The sequence below is a fragment of the Mytilus edulis genome, chromosome 5 (genome assembly GCF_963676685.1).
Source record: "Mytilus edulis chromosome 5, xbMytEdul2.2, whole genome shotgun sequence".
Lineage (NCBI taxonomy): Eukaryota > Metazoa > Mollusca > Bivalvia > Mytilida > Mytilidae > Mytilus > Mytilus edulis.
The window spans coordinates 47225847-47247571 of record NC_092348.1 but is presented as its reverse complement, the minus strand read 5'-3'; the positions used below and the strand labels follow the sequence as shown (position 1 = coordinate 47247571).

At 34.9% G+C, this 21725-nt stretch overlaps 3 protein-coding genes across 3 annotated transcripts; all 3 read left to right on the top strand.

Moving 5' to 3' along the window:
* Window positions 1-621: 621 nt before the first annotated feature.
* On the top strand, window positions 622-1959 carry LOC139525124 (uncharacterized). Its single transcript, XM_071320308.1, has one exon. The coding sequence runs from the start codon at window positions 622-624 to the stop codon at window positions 1957-1959; it is 1338 nt and encodes a 445-aa protein (XP_071176409.1).
* Window positions 1960-2617: 658 nt separating this feature from the next.
* LOC139525122 (uncharacterized) lies at window positions 2618-4443 on the top strand. Its single transcript, XM_071320307.1, has 2 exons — window positions 2618-3581; window positions 4127-4443. Exons 1-2 carry the CDS (start codon window positions 2618-2620, stop codon window positions 4441-4443), a joined length of 1281 nt encoding a protein of 426 aa, XP_071176408.1.
* Window positions 4444-5189: 746 nt separating this feature from the next.
* LOC139525121 (uncharacterized) lies at window positions 5190-5603 on the top strand. Its single transcript, XM_071320306.1, has one exon. The coding sequence runs from the start codon at window positions 5190-5192 to the stop codon at window positions 5601-5603; it is 414 nt and encodes a 137-aa protein (XP_071176407.1).
* Window positions 5604-21725: the final 16122 nt, after the last annotated feature.

The following is a 21725-nucleotide window of genomic DNA, read 5'->3' as shown; positions in this document are numbered from 1 at the left end:
CATTTTTTGCTGTATATTTATCAAAAGTAAAAAAAATGCACTATTTACAGTTTTATAAAATTTGGTCCACATAATCTCCCTGCAAAATGAAACATTATATATTTCGTTTTAAAAATGGGGGTCCATGCACTCATTTTCAAATTAAATCAGTTTGAATGATCAAAATCAGTCGAAAAATGCATCTTTTCCCAATATGTCAAAATTTGACGTCGCGAAAATAAAGTGTTACGTTAGCAACGTCATTACATTTGTGTACCTCCCCTGTAACTGTTGAGAATATAATGCAAACGTTAACGTTATGTTTCCCGTATTTACGTCTTATGTTTATGACGTGACTTTGTACCTTTATGGGCTTCGCCATTGTAATTATTATACGCAAAGTAAACACAACGCAAACTATGCATACGACTTTCTTAGTTTATTCCACACATTATGGTGCCGTGACCATTGGAAAATATGGACAGCAAGTTATAAGCAGTCAGAGCCGGTCACAAAAGTGTAGTAAAGAGACTTTTACGGAAAACGGAAGATGATTCAAACTTGGACAATGAAGAAAGTGATGAACTTTTAGAAACATTAATTCAAAAACAGAAAACTATTAGTGCATAGGACGAAAATAATATGAATTATTTAAAGAAGGAGGACATCGAGGAAGAAATTCTAAATGCAGATGGGTACAAATTCTTTTTGAACACCAAAATACGTCATTTACGGAAAACATTCGCAAACAAAGTATGTACTGATATCCCACAGCATGATCACGCAATATCTTCTCACACTTTTGAAAACATTAATCAACACAGTTCTGTTCCGTACACAACACAAATGTATCCCGTTCAGCAACCTAGCAACCAAAATCACCATTTGCCAAAACTTACACTGCCCATGTTTAACGGAGAAATTCTGACTTGGCAAACATGTTGGGACTCTTTTGAATCTTCCGTCCATTACAATGTAACACTCACAGACGTACAGAAATTTAGTTATTTAAAATCACAACTTGTTAATGATGCTGCAAGAACTATTGACGGGTTACCGCTCACAAACTCAAATTACATGGAAGCTATTAAACTTTTAAAGGAGCGCTTCGGACAATCGCATAAGATTACAAATGCTTATATGCAAGCTATGCTAGAACTTAGAGCACTACAAAATAACCTACTCATTCTACGTGTTTATTACGACAAGTTAGAGGCTTATATAAGAGGTCTTGAATCGTTAGGCCGTTCCGGAGAATCGTATGGTGCATTACTTATTCCGATAATACTGAACAAGCTTCCGTCAGAAATACGACAACACTTAGCTCGTGAAAACGGTTCCGATAACTGGGAATTGATTGATTTGAGACGTGGAATTTTAAAAGAAATCACTATAATTGAAGCTGGACAACGCTCGTCGTCGTTTATGGATTCAATGCAGCCTACTGCAATGACCGCATCGTTTTTGGCAAGCGCTAATAGAAAAGATTATACGAGTAAAGTAGTTACATTCGATAACCGTGAGAGACAAACACAAAATATACGACAAAAGCCTTGCATATTCTGCCAGAATTTACATGACCCTGTAAAATGCCCAAATGTTACAGATCACGATACACGCCTTTCACTCGTCAAAGAAAAGAAGTTATGTTTTAACTGCTTAGGATCACACCGTTCCGTAGATTGTAAAACGAAATTTCGCTGCCGACAGTGCCATAAAAAGCACCACAAAAGTCTCTGCCATGAAAATACATGTACTAATGATAGGCAAACGTCAGTTTATGCCGGAGTTGATGATAGCGAAGATACATTGATCGCCGCTAGTTTTCATTCGTCTGAAGAAAAATCCCGTTCGAACGTGCTTCTAAAAACTGCCGTTGCACCAGTTGGGGGAAATCGATATGTTGATATGTTGATTTTGTTTGATGAAGGAGCACAGCGCTCTTTTGTTACCGAGGAGTTAGCGTCGAAAATAGATTAAGAAATACTAGGAACAGAAACCATACATTTATCGGCATTTGGAAGTACCGACAGCAAAGTCAGTCATTTCTCAAGAGCACGCGTATATGTAGAGTCGATAAATAGAACGAAAATTCCAGTTGAGGTTCTAGTAGTACCGAACATCGCCAGCCCGTAAACCAATTACATCGGTAATGGTATACGAGAATTCAAATACCTGAAAGGATTACGTTTAGCTCATCCGTTTACAGAAGACAACTCTTCTTTTGAAATTTCCTTGCTCATAGGAGCTGATTTCTATTGGGATTTCGTAGAGGATACAATATTAAGAGGAAATGGTCCAACCGCCGTAAAGTCCAAACTTTTGGCTATTTGTTGTCTGGTCCAATTCCAACGTCTAATCGACAAAAGAGTAATGTAGGTATGTACATCATATTGACATCGCACAAACCAGAGGAGTTCAATTTAGAAAGATTTTGGGTATTAGAGTCGTTAGGAATAGATAGCAACACGACATATGTTGAAACGGTAGATTATATGGAAACATATCAAAAGTCAGCAATCGAATTTCGAGAAAACAAGTATATAGCAAAGTTGCCATGAAAACCAGATCATGAACCCTTGCCTACCAACTTCTTCGTTACAAAACGAAGAACTGAAAATTAAGTCAAGATCCCAAAATGCTTAAGGTATATGGACAGATAATCAAAGATCAAGAACGCCGAGGCTTTATTGAAAAGGTTAAGAATCCCGATATTAGTAAAGGTATTGTACATTATATCCCACACCATCCCGTTAAAAAGGATTCAACAACTACACCAATCAGGATCGTTTACGATTGTAGCTGCCGACAGTCATCACAGTTACCGAGTCTTAATGATTGCTTAATGAACACACCTCCGATTTTAAACGAACTTACAAAGATTTTAATCAGATTTCGATTGAACCTGGTTGCCATAGTAACTGACATTGAGAAGGCATTTTTACATGTCGGACTGCATGAACAGGACCGTGATGTCACAAGATTTTTATGGTTAGATAACCCTGTTGACCCACAAAGCGATTTAGCGACATATAGGTTCAATTCTGTACTATTTGGAGCGACGTGTTCGCCGTTTATCTTAAACGCTGTCCTGCTAAAACATTTACAGCAAACAGAAAATAAAACTACTAAAATACTGACAAGGGATTTATATGTTGACAACATTTTATCTAGCATTTGCAATGAAACTAAAGACGTAACTTATTTCAAGAAAGCGCGACAACTGATGTTCAATGCAGGATTTAATCTTCGCTCATGGACCTCAAACAACGAAAATGTGAGAAATCTAGCTATCAAGGAGGACGTTTTAGATACCGACAAAGAAGCAAAAATATTGGGAATGCGTTGGAATGTCGAAACGGGTGAATTATCTTACGCAAAACGAGTTTTATCGTCTGTTTCGTCAAATATTACAAAACGGGAAATTCTGAAAGAATCTTCAAAGATATTTGACCCGCTAGGATTTTTAAGCCCAGTTAGTATCCGAGCAAATATTTTGATGCAAGATTTGTGGAAAGAACGCTATGATTGGGACGAACCCCTACCCGAAAATCTACAGTTACAATGGAAGGATCTGGCAAAAGACATAGGAATCGTTACAAGTATGAAATTGCCTAGACAATACTTTACCGGAAATACAAACTCAAGATCACTACATGTATTTGTCGACGCAAGCATGAAAGCGTATGGAGCGGTAGCATACATGTATCTATCGACAGGACATAGTGCCGCATTAGTGATGGCAAAAACACGCGTTGCACCCTTTAAAAAGCTGACATTGCCACAATTGGAATTAACGGCCGCCGTAATAGGAGCTCGCCTGACACAACATATTAAATCTACTTTGGAATGTACAGATGTGACACTTTGGTCGGATAGCCAAATTGTACTTCAATGGTTAAATACATCAAAACCGTTGAAACGCTTCGTATCGAATCGAATTAAAGAGATTTATGAATTAACGGAAGAATGCAAATGGAAATACTGCCCGACAAATTGTAACCCTGCTGATTTCTCACTCGTGGTATAATCGCAAAACAGTTTATGGAGAGCGTATTATGGAAAACAGGACCGACTTGCCTAATTCAAAATTCAGCCAACTTGGAAACACATTTACCTATTAACACAACTTTATCCGTATTAGCAGACGACAATGAGGAGACATTAGATGAAGAAAGCAACACTGACAAAAATGATAATCTTCATTTTGGAATTGACAAAATTATAAATGCTAATAGGTATGGATCTTACAAGAACCTTTTGCGAGTGACAACTTATGTCCAACGTTTTATTCAAAATTGTAAGACAAATAAGTCTATGAGAAACACTGGGGAAATACAACCAGATGAATTACAGCAATCAACTATATTATGGATACGATGTTGCCAAGCGACGGCATACCCCGGTGAAGTACGCGCACTCACATTAAAACATATGCAGAAAACTAAACTTCCACGACTTTGACAACTTCAACTATATTTAGATGAAAACAATTTAATGAGATGTAAAGGTAGAATTCATAATGCGCCATAATCCGAATCAGCTAAACATCCTTATCTTTTACCAGCAAATCACCAATTATCAGAGCTTACAGTGTTGAACTCACACGAACTAGTAATGCCTTCTGGAGTTAATGCCACCGTTACACAAATCCGTCAAACATTCTGGATACCGTCTTTGCGCCAATTCACCCGAAAATTACTTCACAGATGTACAACTTGCAAAAAAGGTCAACGGAAAACCGTATAGGACACCAAACCCTCCACCATTACAGAAAATAAGACTTCAAGAAGCACCGCCTTTCACAGTTACAGGTATAGACTTTACAGCAGCGCTTCAAGTAAAGGAAAACGATGGTACATTGAAAAAAGTTTACATATGTTTATTTACGTGTACGTCGACAAGAGCCGTGCATTTAGAGATAATACCAACTATGAACGAAGAATCTTTTTTACTTGGATTTAGACGATTCACAAGTAGGAAATCATTACCGCAGATCGTTATGTCGGACAATGCGCTTTCTTTTATTTCAGCGTCACAGGAGATAAAACGGCTATGTGAGTCAAAGAAAATTGAAGAAGCTTTATCTTCTTTTGGAGTCGAATGAAGATTCATTCCGAAACGTGCACCCTGGTTCGGAGGGTGGTGGGAGGGATTAATTGCAATTACAAAAACAAATTTGAAAAAGACATGCGTTAATCAATTTGGATATGTTACAGACATTTGTCACAGAAATAGAGAAAATTATGAACGATCGACCACTAACATATGTTTCTACAGACATTATCGATAGTGAACCGTTAACACCCGCGCACCTGTTGTATGGACGCCGAGTTACAACACTACCGTATCCACGTACCGAAATGGACAACATTAACGATACATATGCATTGACTGCTTCAGATATTTCAAAACGTGCTCAAAGATTATCTACTCTTATTGAACATTTTTGGAACCGTTGGAAATCTGAGTACTTAACCTCACTTCGAGAATTTCATAAAAAGACTGGAGACAATACGATTAACATTAAAATAGGAGATGTAGTTCAAGTGCATGACGATAAATCGCGAATTAAATGGAAAACAGCAGTAGTGGGAAAGTTGTTACTGGTAACGATGGTTTAGTGCGTTCGGCGATAATCAGAACAAACAGTGGCCAAACTTCACGTCCGATCGTCAAACTTTATCCGCTAGAGATCAACGAAGATGAACTACCAAATACAGTAGATGAGACAAAAGAAGTCGATACCAGAAGAACACTGCCTATGCGAAAGGCAGCAATGCGTGCAAAGGAGAACATTAAATTTAAGACAAATTCTAAGAGGACATTAATTTGTGTGTCCAATTTTCAAATCGTTATAGAGACTGTAATTGACCATCATATTTTAAATCATATTTTTTCGTTTCAATTATGGACATTTAAAGAAATATTTGAATTTTATACAAAGATATACTTTTGCGGACCCCAGTATGTTGAGAATATAATGCAAACGTTAACGTTATGTTTCCCGTATTTACGTCTTATGTTTATGACGTGACTTTGTACCTTTATGGGCTTCGCCATTGTAATTATTATCCGCAAAGTAAACACAACGCAAAGTACACATACGACTTTCTTAGTTTATTCCACACAGTAACTGCATCGTATGTCATCAAGCTCAAGTGGCTATATTGAACTAATAAAGTTTAATACCGCAGTCCCACTAGGCAACGTTAGCACTACGATCTGTGAAAAAAAATGCAAATTTGGACGATCGTAGTGCAATCGTGTAGATCGCAGAAAGGTCGTATCACGGTCGTGATGAGGTCTATAAGATCGTGATGAGAGTTGCCAACTTTGAACATATTCAAAACAATGGTGGTGCGGTCGTGGCGAAATCATGTCGTAGTAGAAGCGTAGTAAGAGCACACTTAGGTCGTGGGTAGATCACAAAGGTCGCTGTATCATCGTAGAGATAGCGTACCTAAAGTGTGATTCTATTCGGAGAGACCACTACGATCTCACATCGACGTTATTACGAACTCACTACGACCATCACGTTCTCACCGCACCCAACTATGCTTCCATTACGACTATATCATGTTTACACCACGCTGTTAAAGACCTTAGTACGATACTAGCACGCACATGCCGTCCTCATTACGCTCTTCTTACGATCTGATTACGTTCATACTACGACCATCATTCTCATTGTCATTTTCAAATAAAATATTAAATCTCTCCAGGTTTTGTACATTTTCTCTAACAGGCTCCCCCATGCCTGACACATATGTTTCATCTCTGCTAGAGTTCACTAAAATATCGTCATTTGAGCTTAATGAATCAGCAAAAGGTTTTAATTTAGGTTGAATGGTCAGTCCGACATATCTGCTGGATCAGGATTCGTTACTATTTTAAAGCTCTCTCTGCCTCTTCATCTACCCCTACCGTCACTCCAACGTTTTCGAGTAGATTTTGGTTGCATGATTGTGTTGTTTCGGAGAAATCGGCGTATGAATCAGAAATAGAAGGAATGGGGAAGTATTGATATGGAACACGATGTTGACGTTATTGTTGAGAACGTAGTAAGATCGCAATAAAACGTAGTGTAATCGAGGCCAGAACGTTTTATAATCGCAGTAGAAATGTGGTGCTATCGTGTTGCAATCGCATACATCGTTTTATGGTCAAAGTGAGAACGTGATGAGTGTAGAAAGATATTGAAAAGCGTAGTGAGGTCACATCATAAGCGCGGTGTGAACGTGGTATAATCGTAGCGGAAGAGTTGTAGAAGCGTGATGAGGAGGTAGAAGCATCGTGAAAGCAACGAAAATTTACATTTTCATTCCTCTCATTACGCGACCTCACCACGATCTGATTTTTTTTTAGATCGCGGTGAGCGTGGTACGATCTTGGTCTAGTGGGACTCGCTCTTCACGTTCTCACTACATGTTATTCGATTGCAACACGATCTTATCACGCTCTTACTACGATTAAAGCACGTTCTTACCACGATTATACTACGTGCATACCGCGATCTTACTACGTTCTAAGCAATCGTGCAATCTAAGCACGTCAACATCGTGTTCCATATCAACACAGTTCCATTCCTATTATTTCTGATTATTACGTAGATTTCTCGGCAACAATACAGTAATATCACCGAAATCTACTAGAAAACGTGTTTGTGGTGGAAGGGATTGATGGAGAGGCAGGCAAAGGGAGCAGAGTAACGAATCCTTATCAAGCAGAGATGTCGGACCGACCAATCCAACTTAAATTACAACCTATTGCTGGCCCATAAAGCTCAAATGACGAGATTTTAGTGAACGATAGCAGAGATGACACATACCGTATAGCGGGTTATTTTCGCGGGGTGTAAATTTTCGCTTATTTTCTCGGATAGAACAAAATCGCCAAAATAAATTCCGCCAATTTAAAAATGTACATGCAAAGGTAATGTTAAAAATGTTGAATCCGCCAAAATAATAACCGCCAAAATTTTTCGTATACCCTTTTCAATGAAAATCGCGAAATTTTACACCCGCGAAAATAACCCGCAATACTGTATGTGTCAATAGATATAGAAAGATTTGGTATGCGTGCTAATGAGACAACTCTCCATCCAAGTTACACTTTATAAAAGTAAACCATTATATGCCAAGGTACGGCCTTCAACACGGATACTTGGCTTACACCGAACAACATGCTACAGTGGAGATCACTTCTAACTTCTCATTAAATCTGTCAGAAGAACTGTTCTAGGACAGTACGTAGAACTGTCAGCCTGACACCTTTTAGTTAGTTCTAGCTAGAACAGTTCTAACCTAGAACTGATTTGGTCAGTTCTACCTGAAACTAATTTGGACAGTTCTACCTAGAACAGGTCCTGACAGTTCTACCCTAGAACAGTTTTAGACAGTTCTACCAAAGGTCAGTTCTTCTTCTAGAACAGTTCTACGATTGGAATTGATTACAAATTCTACGGCTAGAATTTCAGATTTTTAATCTGCAAGGGAACATGTTTGACCCCAGGAGCCTGTTATACAGTGATTTTCTTTTGTTGAGTGTTACATAAATTATTTGTTTTTTTTTTCATTTTTTTGTACATAGATTAGGTCGTTTGTATTATTTGTATCAATGGTTCTGATTGGATGACAGTTATCGTAAAATTCTCTATCTCCTTGTCTGTAATTAAGGAAGACGACATTTTTAATTGCTGAATGTTTGACATGTAATTTCTACAATAATAAGCCACAAAACTATTAAACTATTAAAAGAAGATTTTTAGGTGCAACATGTGAGTTTTGTGGTATATTATTGTAGAAATTACATGTCAAACATTCAGCAATTAAAAATGTCGGCTTCCTTAATTACAGACAAGGAGATAGAGAATTTAACGATAACTGTCATCAGTTATTTTGATATCTCAAACTGACTCACATAACAAAAGTATTTGTCTGCATCAACTAAAACTGACCATAGTTGACAGCATCAACCAAAACTGACCATATTTGACAGCATCAACCAAAAACTGACCATACATGTATGTGACGGAATCAACTAAAACTCAACACATTTACACTTAATCTTGTAAATATATGTGGCCTTCTTGTAAACCAATAAGAGATAACTGTATTGTGTTTGAAGCTTTAAGGACATCCATCAGTAGTTTTACTGTCGCAAATTTAGTTTACCTGGTGACACGTAGAAGGTAAATGGGTATTTGTGACAGTAACACTACCGACGGACATCTGCAAAGCTTTAAATACAATATAGTTATCTCTATTCTAATACTTAACAATTTCATAATTAAATTTCAATCCTAATTTCAGTGTAAAATCTCCATTAAAGAAAATTACACAAAAAGATGTTATCCTTTTTGGTCCCTACACTAGGTGACTTCATATATGTTTATAGGTATGCTTCTGGCGACAACCACAAACACCAGGCGTTTTCTGGCTTTTGTGCCGCTTCAAAATGTAATACAATTTGATTAAAAGAAGATTTTTAGGTGCAACATGTGAGTTTTGTGGCTTATTATTGTAGAAATTACATGTCAAACATTCAGCAATTAAAACTGTCGGCTTCCTTAATTACAGACAAGGAGATAGAGAATTTTACGATAACTGTCATCCAATCAGAACCATTGATACAAATAATAGCATTAGAATAATATTTCTATGTCAGGACGGATCGTATGATAGAGATGACACCAACTCTGGAACACACTGTATACCATATCTAACAATTTTGTCCAAATCAATTAAGCGTGCCATTATTTCCTCTCTGTTTCCATAATAATGAACCGTCATTGAAAATGACTAAAGTGACTTTTAGTCAGTAGTTCGTGGTGGTTTGTTTTTTTAATCAAAACTATTTAACATGTTTAATGTCATCATACAACACTCACATGACTGATTCATATACTTTATTTTAAAAAGAAAAGTACATGTATGAGAATTTCTTTTCTTGGAATAGTAAGCATAGTAGACTATACTGTTAATATAATTTGAAGAAGGCAAAGAAAAATGATTGATTTTGTTTGTAGCCGAATGTCCAGGGGCAAATGTTTCATTTATGTTTAGATCGAGTATATTTTTCTGACGTTCCAAACTCCCAGATATCATTTATAATCGTTATGAATAAGTCTGGCTAATTTGACGAGATATTGCAAATGTACATGTTTTTTTACGCTATACAACACTTTTTTTATTAATAATATCCCATAATTCATCCACTGTACAATTTCCGTTTGAACATTTGTCAAAACAGAATCATATATCACGAATGTAAATCCAAGGCAAAGAAGGTAAATTACGATTAAAATTCCATGAATTATTATTAATGCAGAGTTATATTTAGAAAGATACTGTCAAAACCGTGGAACGAAGAAACGTAAACAATGATGTTTGATTTGCAATCTTATAAAAATATTTCTCTGATGCATTGGATAACCTTCTATCTACTTCGATATTTGTACATGTAACGTTTGATCAGTTAAAAATGTAGAAAATCTACTATTATAAAGTAAAGTAAGTGGAACTGATTTTTTTCTTCTAAATTCTAAAGTGCCCTTACTGCAGTGACGTCATTTAGAACTGTTCTACAGTCCAGACTGATTTAGTAAGTTCTGCTGACAGTTCTACGGTTAGAACTGAATTGGACAGTTCTACCCTAGAATTGATCCTGACAGTTCTATCTAGAACTGTTCTAGAACAGGTTAGAACAGTTCTATGACAGATTTTTCTGACAGTTCTAATGAGAGGTTAGAAGTAATCTCCACTGTATAAAGGGCCAAAAACAATACTATTGTAAAACCATTTAAACGAGAAAACCAACGGGAAAACCTATATAAAAACTGGAGCAAATGGATAATAACATACAGAAAAACAAAATCTAGGGAGCGTTATTTATATATTTCATCATTTTATGTAAAAATGACAATGACAATGATGGTCGAAGTATGGACGTAGTCAGGTCGTAAGAATTCCGTGGTGAGGACGATAAGGGCGTGCTAGAATCGTACTATGGTCGTAAACAGCGTGGTATAGTCGTAGTGGAAGCGTAGTTAGGTCGCGGTGAGAACTGCTCTTAAGGTAGTTCGGGGGTTTAAATTTTCGCACCGTCTGCGCATAAAGTTGCGCAATGATATCATAAGTGATGTACATTGTCGTAATTATCCATCACAATAAAATAAGATCATTTAAATAATCTTTTTTATTGAAATACATTGAGAAAAATTTGAATAACTTTTAAATGCCATTTTAAAACTTAATAAAATTTATTGTTACAATTGTCATTGTTGAAATAGTACATCCGTTCTAAAAATAAATATGGGGCATGTTTTTGACGATCTTCATTTTGGGTAGCTTGTGAAGCAGTTTCACTCTTGTCCTACACTAGAAAAGGTCCGACAAACATGCGAAAGATGATCGAAACAAATCATGAAAAGGGGGAAATTTAAACTAAAAAGAAAGTACTAAAGATTTAAATATACATGCTCAAAGAGCGATTCACGAACACTGAAAATAATATGTTAGCGTTAAATTAGCGGAAAAAATTTCCAAACAATATCCGTGCCGAACAACAAAACAATGACATATCCCCCCTTTTTCAGGCTGAAAATTATTTATAAATGTTACCATAGGCATAGCTCATGGTACTTTTATCATATAATAGATTTGAAATTTTGTGGACCTGAGAAATATGTTATCTGCATAGGGTTCAGACCATTTAGATTTCTGGAAGAAAAGTCATGATTCATGAAAGTAGGGAGTTTATATAATTACATATACAATGGATATGCAAACAGAATTTTCTTGTTGTAAACCTGGATTATTCGAATGTGAATGCAGTTGATTTTGCCTGGATTCCAGTTGTAACATTTTTGGTTAAGCATGCACGACATGTTAGAACATATCCAATCTATGTTTAAAAGATGTTGTATGATTGCCAATGGGAGTCAGACAACTTCAATGTATCAAAAAGAGACCAAAATGGCACACACATTAACAGCTATAGGTCACTGTACGGCCTTCAACAATGAGCAAAGCCCATACCGCATATATAGCCATCAATGAAAGGCCCAGATATGACAATGTACATCAATTCAAACAAGAAAACAAGAAAACTAACGGCCTTATTTGTATAAAAAAATGAATGAAAACAAATATCACATAAACAAATGACAACCACTGAATTACAAGCTCATGACTTGGGACAGACACATACATGAATAATAAGGTGAGGTTAAACATGTAAGCGGGATCTAGACTTTATAAATTATTTTTTAAAATGAATCCTTTCACAAAACTACCTTTGGTACCCAAGGTCTGGATTGAGAGTCCTTAATTTCATTCCTATCTGCTCTATACCATTTATCTCTATTTATTTTTTATTTTGTTTCCATTTTCTGTACTTCTGATAACTGAACACCCGGTGTTTCTTCATTGTTACATGTAAGTCTATTTTCTTTATTTACAAATGTATTGTGAACATTACGTGCATTATTCTCTACTCTGTAAAACTTTTCCTGACCCTCCTATATTATATTTGATCCTACAGAACCTTCATGAGAGAAAAAACTTTAACTTCCTAAACAGAAAAAGCGGTCTTGTCATAAAATGATTTTTTTCTAAATTTAAAAGCTTGTTATGTCTCTACACAGTTATTTCAGAGAGCATTTCTTTAACATGTTAAAGACATTAATGGCAAACTTTTTTAAAATTACACCTGCGCTAAGTGGGTGTCATATTCTCTTGATGGCTTTAACAGGTTTTTTTTAACCTTTTTCAGCTGGTCCATTCATGACCAAAAGTTATAGTATAAATTCATCTCTTAAAATACTTCCTCTTCAAGGCATATTTTTTAAAGGTGTATGAAAAAAAATTTAAGATATGTAATGATCACACAAGAATTTTTGTTTTGTAAATAAAGATAAAATCAAAGGATAATAAATTAACTATGTTTCTATCTAATAGGATAGCAGGAACTAACCGATCTTAACCAACTCTGTGTGGCTAGAGCTTACTAAATTGAAAGCCTACGGAACTCGTTTCATGGCAATTATACGATATTTATTATAGACAAAATATTTGTAAAGACTAATTTTGATGTATATGTATCAGACGTGTCGAGTGTAATTATTCAAAAGTCAAAATTATAAAAATGTATGAGAATGTGCTTTAAGCATGTTTAGTAGGTTTTTGAATGAAACGGGGGGCTTGTATGAAGAGCTGGTATTTTCAAGCAACTTAAAACCTCGTGAATGTTTTTGTTGAATAAATAATCCCAGTGGCGGATCCAGAATTTGCATAAGTGGGGGCTCACTGACTACCTCAGAGGGAACCCGCTCAGGTCATGCTCCAGTGATACCCTATATTATTAACCATTTTTTTTCACAGGGCCGCCTCTGAATCCTCCCATATGTTTAAAATGTACTTTAAATAGAAAGGAAATTACAAATGGCATAGTATATTGCATGTAATAATTTGATAGTATGTTATGTACTTAAAAGTCATAGGCCAAAAACACTTTCAGGGTCAATTAATCCCCCTAGCACATGCGTTGTATTTACAATTAAAAATGCATACCACAGCTGTAGTTTTTTTTGGGGGCTGATTTCCATTGCATGTTATTCTATTCTCAAGAGGCATACATGTATATTTGAACCACTTACTATCCTACAGAAAAGAAAAATACCATGTGAAATACAGCAGTTACAAAAAAAATCGTAAAATGTGAATATACTGAAATCTTTATTTTTATTACAGACTTTATGTACATACAAACCTCATCACATTTTTCTTGCTCCATAAAGTTTATAAGACAATGATCCAGATTATCATACAACTTATTCAGCAAATATATCTGTGACAATCTACTTTTTGAGTTCACAAAATGAATAATACAAATAATTACACCACTGTCCCATGGCCAGGTTGAGGGGAAGGTTTGTCACCTTAAAACATTAACCCCACCACATTATGTATGTACCTGTCCCAAGTCATGAACCTGTAATTCAGACAGTGGTTGTCTTTTGTTGTTGTGTCATATATTTTTTTTTGTTCATCATTTTGTACATTAATATTCCTTCAGTTTTCTCATTTGAATTGTTTTTCATTAGTCATTGAAGGGTCTTTTACAGCAAACTATGCGATAACGGCTTTTGACATGTAGCTGTTAACTTCTGTGTCACTTTGTCTATTGCGGCGAGTTGCCCCATTAACAATCAATTATCATACTACATCTTCCTTTTATATTGAAACACAAATATTGACACATAAAAACCTGTCAGATAGAAAGTCAGAATGAGACTTATGAATTAAAAATTAGCAGACTGTCAGCTCACACTTTTCATATGTTGTCTCTATCATGGTTTAAGCACAATAATAACCCTATGCTCCGCAGGGCGAAGCTTAAAACAACCGCAGATGTCAAACCCTCTTTATCAGTTGGTAGTTAAGAGAATATTGCATTGTATTTTGTATATATATATCATTGATTTAAGTTGATTCAACTACTTTCCTAAACAAAGAAAGGTTACTTCAATTTTTAAAGATTTCAAAAAGCATCTGTTTTAGGTAATTCAACAATCATTATGGACAAAGAAAGATAACTCACATTTATTGTCTAGAAACCACAATAATGGTTGTTTTTGGACCTTTTGTTTGCCCTTTATTCCTAGACTGTTAGCACCATGACCCACAACATATATCCCAACCTTCTGCTTATGGTATTAAACATTGTGGTATAATTTCAGAACAATTAAAATACTAATACACAACTTTTTGTACTTACACTAGATAAATGCTTGTGTTGGGCCTCTTTGGGCCACTTATTCCTAAACCTGAGGGACCATAACCCCCAAAATAATCCAAAGCTTCCTTTTGTTGTTATAAACATTGTGTTAAAATTTTATTGATTTCTATGTACTAATACTAAAGATATTATATGTAAACCATCTGTCTTCAGACGACGCTGACTACGACGTGATACCTGAATATAGAACCGCAAAAATTTTTGCAGTTGTATAGAAATGTTCGTCATGCTTGTATTCACTTTGCAGAATAATACTTTTGTCATTTTATTTGCTGTGAAAATTCGATCAAAGAGTTGTTCTGCCTGTTTTCCCTATAACTAGTCTATTTTCACTCATTTTCAGATGAAAAAATCTCTTGGATTACCGGTAACCCCCAATTTTTTTTTTAATTTTATAAAAAAAAGAGACACCAAGCTGTACAGTATGAAATAATGAGTAACTTCTGTTATTTATTTTGCTGTGAAAGTTCAATCAAAGAGATTGTATGTTTGTTTTCCCTATATTTGGCCTATTTGCACACATTTTCAAAGGTAAAAAAATCTCTTGGATGGCCAGTGACCCCCAAATTTTATTTCAATTTAAAAAAAGAGACATCAATATTTACAGTATGAAATAATGGGCAACCATCACTGTATTGGATACTTAAACTACATAAGTTATAAGTATCCTTACAAACAACGGTATATTTGCTGGGTCTTTCAAGTGCTCCACGAAACCTCTTTCTAAATTATTAACATCTATTTTATCAGCAATCAAAGACGAGCTTCAAAGTTTTTGTGAAACTGCCTATTCTATAGGTGGCGTGAATCAGATGTGGATACTTAAAAATTCCAAAGATCTTTTAGAGTACAAACAATCTAACTCTCTTTTATCTTGTAACAGTATTAAAACATTTGACTTTTCTACTCTTTACACAAGTATTCCGCATTCCAAACTAAAAGACAAAAGAGTTGGTATTACTTTGCTTCAAAAATAAAATGGCCAACGTAGATACAAGTATCTTGTCTTGGGGAGAGATAAATCTTACTTTGTAAAGAATCACTTTAATTCAAACAAAAAATTATCTGAAACTGATATTGTCAAGATGCTTGATTTCTTGATTGACAACATACTTGTTACGTTCGGAGGACGTGTTTTTCAACAGGCTGTCGGCATTCCAATGGGAACAAACTGTGCCCCTCTACTCGCCGACTTGTTTCTTTATTATAATGAGGCTGACTTCATGTAGAAACTTATTAGGAAGAAAGATAAGAAGTCAGCAATGTCCTTTAACTCTACGTTCCGCTATATAGATGATGTTCTTTCACTAAACAATTCAAAATTTGGTGACTTTGTGGAACGCATCTATCCTATCGAACTGGAGATAAAGGATACTATAGATACAGTTAAGTCGGCTTCATATCTTGACTTACATCTAGAAATTGACAATGAGGGTCGGTTGAAAACAAAACTTTACGACAAAAAACACGATTTCAAATTTCCAATTGTGAACTTTCCATTTCTAAGTAGCAACATTCCAGCAGCACCTGCATACTGGGTATATATTGATACGATATTCCCGTGCTTGCATTTCCTATCATGATTTTCTTGATAGAGGTTTACTGCTCACAAGGAAGCTATAAAACCAAGAGTTCCAAATGGTGAAGTTAAAATCATCCCTTCGTAAATTTTACGGACGCCATCACAAGTTGGTAGACCGATATGGAATAACCGTTTCACAAATGATATCGGATATGTTCCTTACGTCGTAACTACAATCCCCTTTTCTTTCATGAATGTGACCTACCGAATTAGACTATTTACTGGATTTGTAATCACATAAGCAACACGACGGGTGCCACATGTGGAGCAGGATCTGCTTACCCTTTCGGAGCACCTGAGATCAGCCCTAGTTTTTGGTGGGGTTCGTGTTGTTTATTCTTTAGTTTTTTGTGTTATGTCATGTGTACTATTGTTTTTCTGTTTTCCTGTTTGTCTTTTTCATTTTTAGCCATGGCGTTGTCCGTTTGTTATAGATTTATGAGTTTGACTGTCTCTTTGGTATCTTTCGTCCCTCTTTTTTCTGTCATTTACCCGTAACCCCCATTTTTTTTATTTTTATTTTATAAAAAAAGAGACATCAAGCTGTACAGTATGAAATAATGAGTAACTTCTGTTATTTATTTTGCTTTGAAAATTCAATAGCAGATATTTTATGTCTGTTTTCCCTATATTTAGCCTATTGGCACTCATTTTCAGAGGTCAAAAAATCTCTTGGATGGCCGGTGACCCCCAAATTTTATTTCAATTTTATAAAAAAAAAAAAGAGACATCAAGCTTTACAGTATGAAATAATGAACAACTTCTGTCATTTATTTTGCTTTGAAAAATCAAAAGAAGATATTTTTTGTCTGTTTTCCCTATATTTAGCCTATTGGCACTCATTTTCAGAGGTCTCAAAAAATATATTTAGCCTATTGGCACTCATTTTCAGAGGTCAAAAAATCTCTTGGATGGCCGGTGACCCCCAAATTTGATTTCAATTTTATAAAATAAAAACTTCAAGCTTTACAGTGAGAAAACATTAGCAACTTGTGTCACTTGTTTTGCTTTGAAAATTCAATCAAATTGTTTTTTTGTCCATTTTCCCTATATTTCCATATTTGCACTCATTTTCAGAGGTCTAAATAACTCTTACATGACCGGTGACCCCCAGTTTTTTTTGCATTTTTTCATTTACAATATTTCAAAGTTAAATTTCACAGAGTATAAGAAAATTCTGTCATTTTTTGCTATACCCCTGAACTACCTTAATTGTTCACCAATGTAGAAAAAACTTCATATTTTGCTGTTTATTTATCTAATTTTTAAAAAAAATCACGATTTACGTGGCGACGTTTTTTTTAACCAAATAAAAAATAGTTTTTAGGAACTTTTTATGATGTTTTTCAATTATAATTTATTATTAATTCATTATTCATGTTTTATTCAGTTGTGTTTTGTTAAAGTCACTGCATACATTATTATCTAAAAAGAAAAACATATTTTTTGCTGCATATTTATCTCATTTAAAAAAATAATACGATTTACGTGGCGACGGGTTTTTCTTAACAAAAAAAAATTGAAAATCTTGTTTTTAGGAATTTTGTTATGATTTTTTTTATTAGATTTTTTTAGTAATGAATGGATCACAATTAATTATACATGTTTTATTCAGTTTTTGTTTGTTATAGTCACTCGCATGCATTATAACCTAAATACAGTTTTCCTTGAAAATCGTTAAAAATTTGAATTTTGAGCTTTTTACCTGAAAAAAGGGGACGGGTGATGTTCGATTTTCTTTCATTATATGATTGGTTACCCCTCCTTGAACAAACTGATATATCATATTAGTATAATACCACTTAGAAAAAACTCCAGGTGTTATGCAAACCTTACCTTAATTAAAGTTGTGTCTACCAAATAAACTGGCGTTAACTACATTGCTTTATTGCACAAATTATACGGCAAATTAAATTTTCAGAAAAAAAGTTTCAGAAATGATTAAGATCCAGATGTAAACAAAATATATGAAATAATATTTTATTGTAATAAGATTTAATATAATAGTTATATAAGACACATGTTGTGTTAATCCTGATCCTGTCCATAACGTTATAGTATGATACTAGTTTTCCATTTTGCTTTTTCCAATCATATTGTGTTGTAAAATGATGCCCTTTATGGGTTCTTGATTAGATTAATAAGATTCTTATCTTATCTTATACAAAATCTAAAATATAATTTCTTTTGTTTATAATTCATTAATGAAAGTGAAATACTAGTAGTAAAATAATTATTCGCTTAAACAGCCAGTATAGATCAATTTTGTCATGAAATTGCCTCCTTTGAAAGTATGCATTTGTGCATACAGGTCATAATTTAGTTTGTTGAATTAATATTTTTTTTACTAGTTTTTATTAGTTGGTGTCGTAGGAGGTCGACTGGAATTTTTAGCGAGAATAACTTGGCATGGGACAGTCAGGATTCAACTTCGTCAAAATTATCTCCCAATTACGCTAGTTCATTTTTACAAACGTAGAAACGGAAGCCATTGTAGGGATGATGCGCTACAAATTTCGCTCTTGGAAACCGATAAATTTATCCAAATTGCACCATTACGATCCTTATATGTCAGTTGTATTTTTAAAGACAAATGTATCAACTAGCTAATGAGCATCAGTTAATAATTTTATCTACGTTGATTCAACTTAAAACTATTGTCTGATCGGTTGTCAGGTGGAATTTTCGAAAATTCATAAACATTTAAAAAAATCTAATTAAATATTTTGTGGAAGGGCAGACTAGATTTTTTTAGTGTATGAAGACTATAAACTCTAGTTATCACACACACAAAATTAGAATTTTTCGAAGATATGCATTTTCATCATCCAACTTGAAAGACTGTCGTCAAGTACTTTCAGTAAAACAAATATCTATTCTAACACACCTTCTCTGTATTTGTGACTCATTGGATAGGTATTTCACTTGACCCATATATTTCATCTTTTAGTACGGTAAGTGTTTTGTGTTATAAAGTCAACCTGTAGCTTATATATATAAAGATGATAGAATCTGAAGCGAGACGATGTATGAAATATTCTTACTTTGTACGATATCAAGACAAATTACTTAACTCAAACACGCCGTAACATAATAAGGAGCACTCCAGTTTCTCATTTCGATACAATTGTTACCCATTTTTTAGATTTTTTTCTTTATTTACATAATGGAAGGACAGACACGAACATTACTGAACTAATAGATTGATATGTTTTCCGTCCGTGGTAATTTTTTTCCAAAAAATCGGAGGTTTTGCATTTTTCTTGAAAGATACCCATGTCGTCGACTTGATATCTTATTGTTCTGATTAACTATATCCTCCATAAATTGAAAACTTATGCAAATAGTTTTTTTTAAATAAAAAAACTCGTAATTGAGAAGAAAATTGCAATTTTGTTTGTTTCTAATAACTTTTAAAAAATTTGTCACTATAGTAAACAATACAGTAAACATTTATCGCCTTCTCTAACAAAGAGCCTCGATTTATTTGTTCTATTTCAACCTGGTTTCCGACTTGGGAGAAAGGAAGAAAGATCATTCACTAAGTTTACTAACATTTGTTTTCTTTGTTTTGATTACATAAAAAAAAGCTTTTAAATGAGAGTGCATAAGATAAAAAGATTCCCTGAGGAACACCTCCTATTTTTGTGCTCTCAATTTTCAACCCTCGAATTTAGATTTTCGATCTAAATTAAAATCAAAACCTCTTTTTTTAACCGATCTTTATTATGTGCCGGATCGGCAACTTTTCTGTTTTATTTCATAAGAAAAAATCTACATTGCCGTTGAACACATGCACGTTGTCTGCTTGGATATCAGCCAAAAAGAGAAATATATGATGATGTGTGGGTGTTTAGAGTCCGACTATCCTGTATGGATATCGCGGACTGTAGCAACCTATTCTATAGACTGGAGTCTGTCTGTCCTTTTGCCTTCATTTTACTCCGACTGCGTTGGTGTTGCTGGTACGGAGTATCGGGTCTTGCTGCTTGTATGGCTGATTGAATTACCTCTTTCGATTGGTCAGTGATGACGGGCGATGTGTGTGGTGGTGTGCGCAGTAGGTCTGGGTGATCCATGTCAAACCCATCTTCAAAGTCGATCCTACTGCGCTTGCCTCTGTCATTGGTGGAGGTATAAAATACCAGGCGATGACAGGCCTTGTTGGGTTGTAGGGACTAGTGACAATATCCCTATTGACTACAACCCCAACTGGTTACCCCTTGTACTTCGTTGTTGTTAGTACAGGTCCAACTACGGTGTCTCTTGTCTCGGTTTGTGTGGTGGTGGTTTGTTGGACTTTGTCAGCAGGTACCTGTTTTGTTGCCTTCCACTGGTCAAAGCGCTTTGCGTCTCTTCTCCTGATGGAGGGTGGCTTACTCTTTAGGGCCGGCTTGGATTTACTAGAGGGTGCCTCTGGTTCCTTAGCCTTTGTCTTGGTCCACGTGAGCTGTACTGACACCTGGCCAGATCTTGCGGAGAACTTCCAGGCAGGTTCTTTTCCAGTTAACTTCATGGCTGCTAGTAAGGAATTCAAATCATCTGGAATTTCCATTATGTTTGTCCACGAAGTTAGTGAGTTGTTTTCAGCTGTGATCAGTACGAAAACTTCAAACAGAAAAGACATATGTAGCCGAACTCCTGGATAATAAATTCTTGCATCACGTAATTTTTGCCACATGGAGACTACCTTAGGATAAATACCGAATATGGAAAGTGAAACTTAAATTCAAAACATAACATCTTAAGGCGGGAGCATAGAAGAAAAAGAAAGTTTTATTTTTTGGCAAAGGGTTCCTATTCAAATTTCTCTGCATGTGTTCAAAATATACATGAAATATTTGCAACTAACCCTTGTCCGTTCTATAAATTTTATCTGTTACTTTAAACAATTTAGATAAATAGGTAATGAGTCCATTGGACTCAGTCCCACTTGCATATCATATACAGTTATAACAGGACATCACTGAGGAACAAATACTATCCAAATTTAATTTGTACTTGATCCGAGTTTAATCGTTATACGTATTGTTTATAAGTAACATTACAAGTGGTTTAGGCAATTTAAACTTAAGTTAAAAATAGAAACAAAAAAATATAATTGTTTCATTTGTATAGGGGCATAACTCTGAAATGGGTAGAATGACGCCACTACATTTCAAACTTGATCTGTTTTGTGTTGTATTTAGCATTGTTTATAAGTTTCATAACATTTGGTTGAGACAAACTGAAGTTTATAGAAAACAGAAACGAAAAAAATCGTAATTTTTTAAAGAAGCATTACTCTTGAACGGTAAAGGTGATCCACCACAATTCTATCTAGATCGGTGTTTTGTAATAATAAGCAGTGTGTATAAGTTTT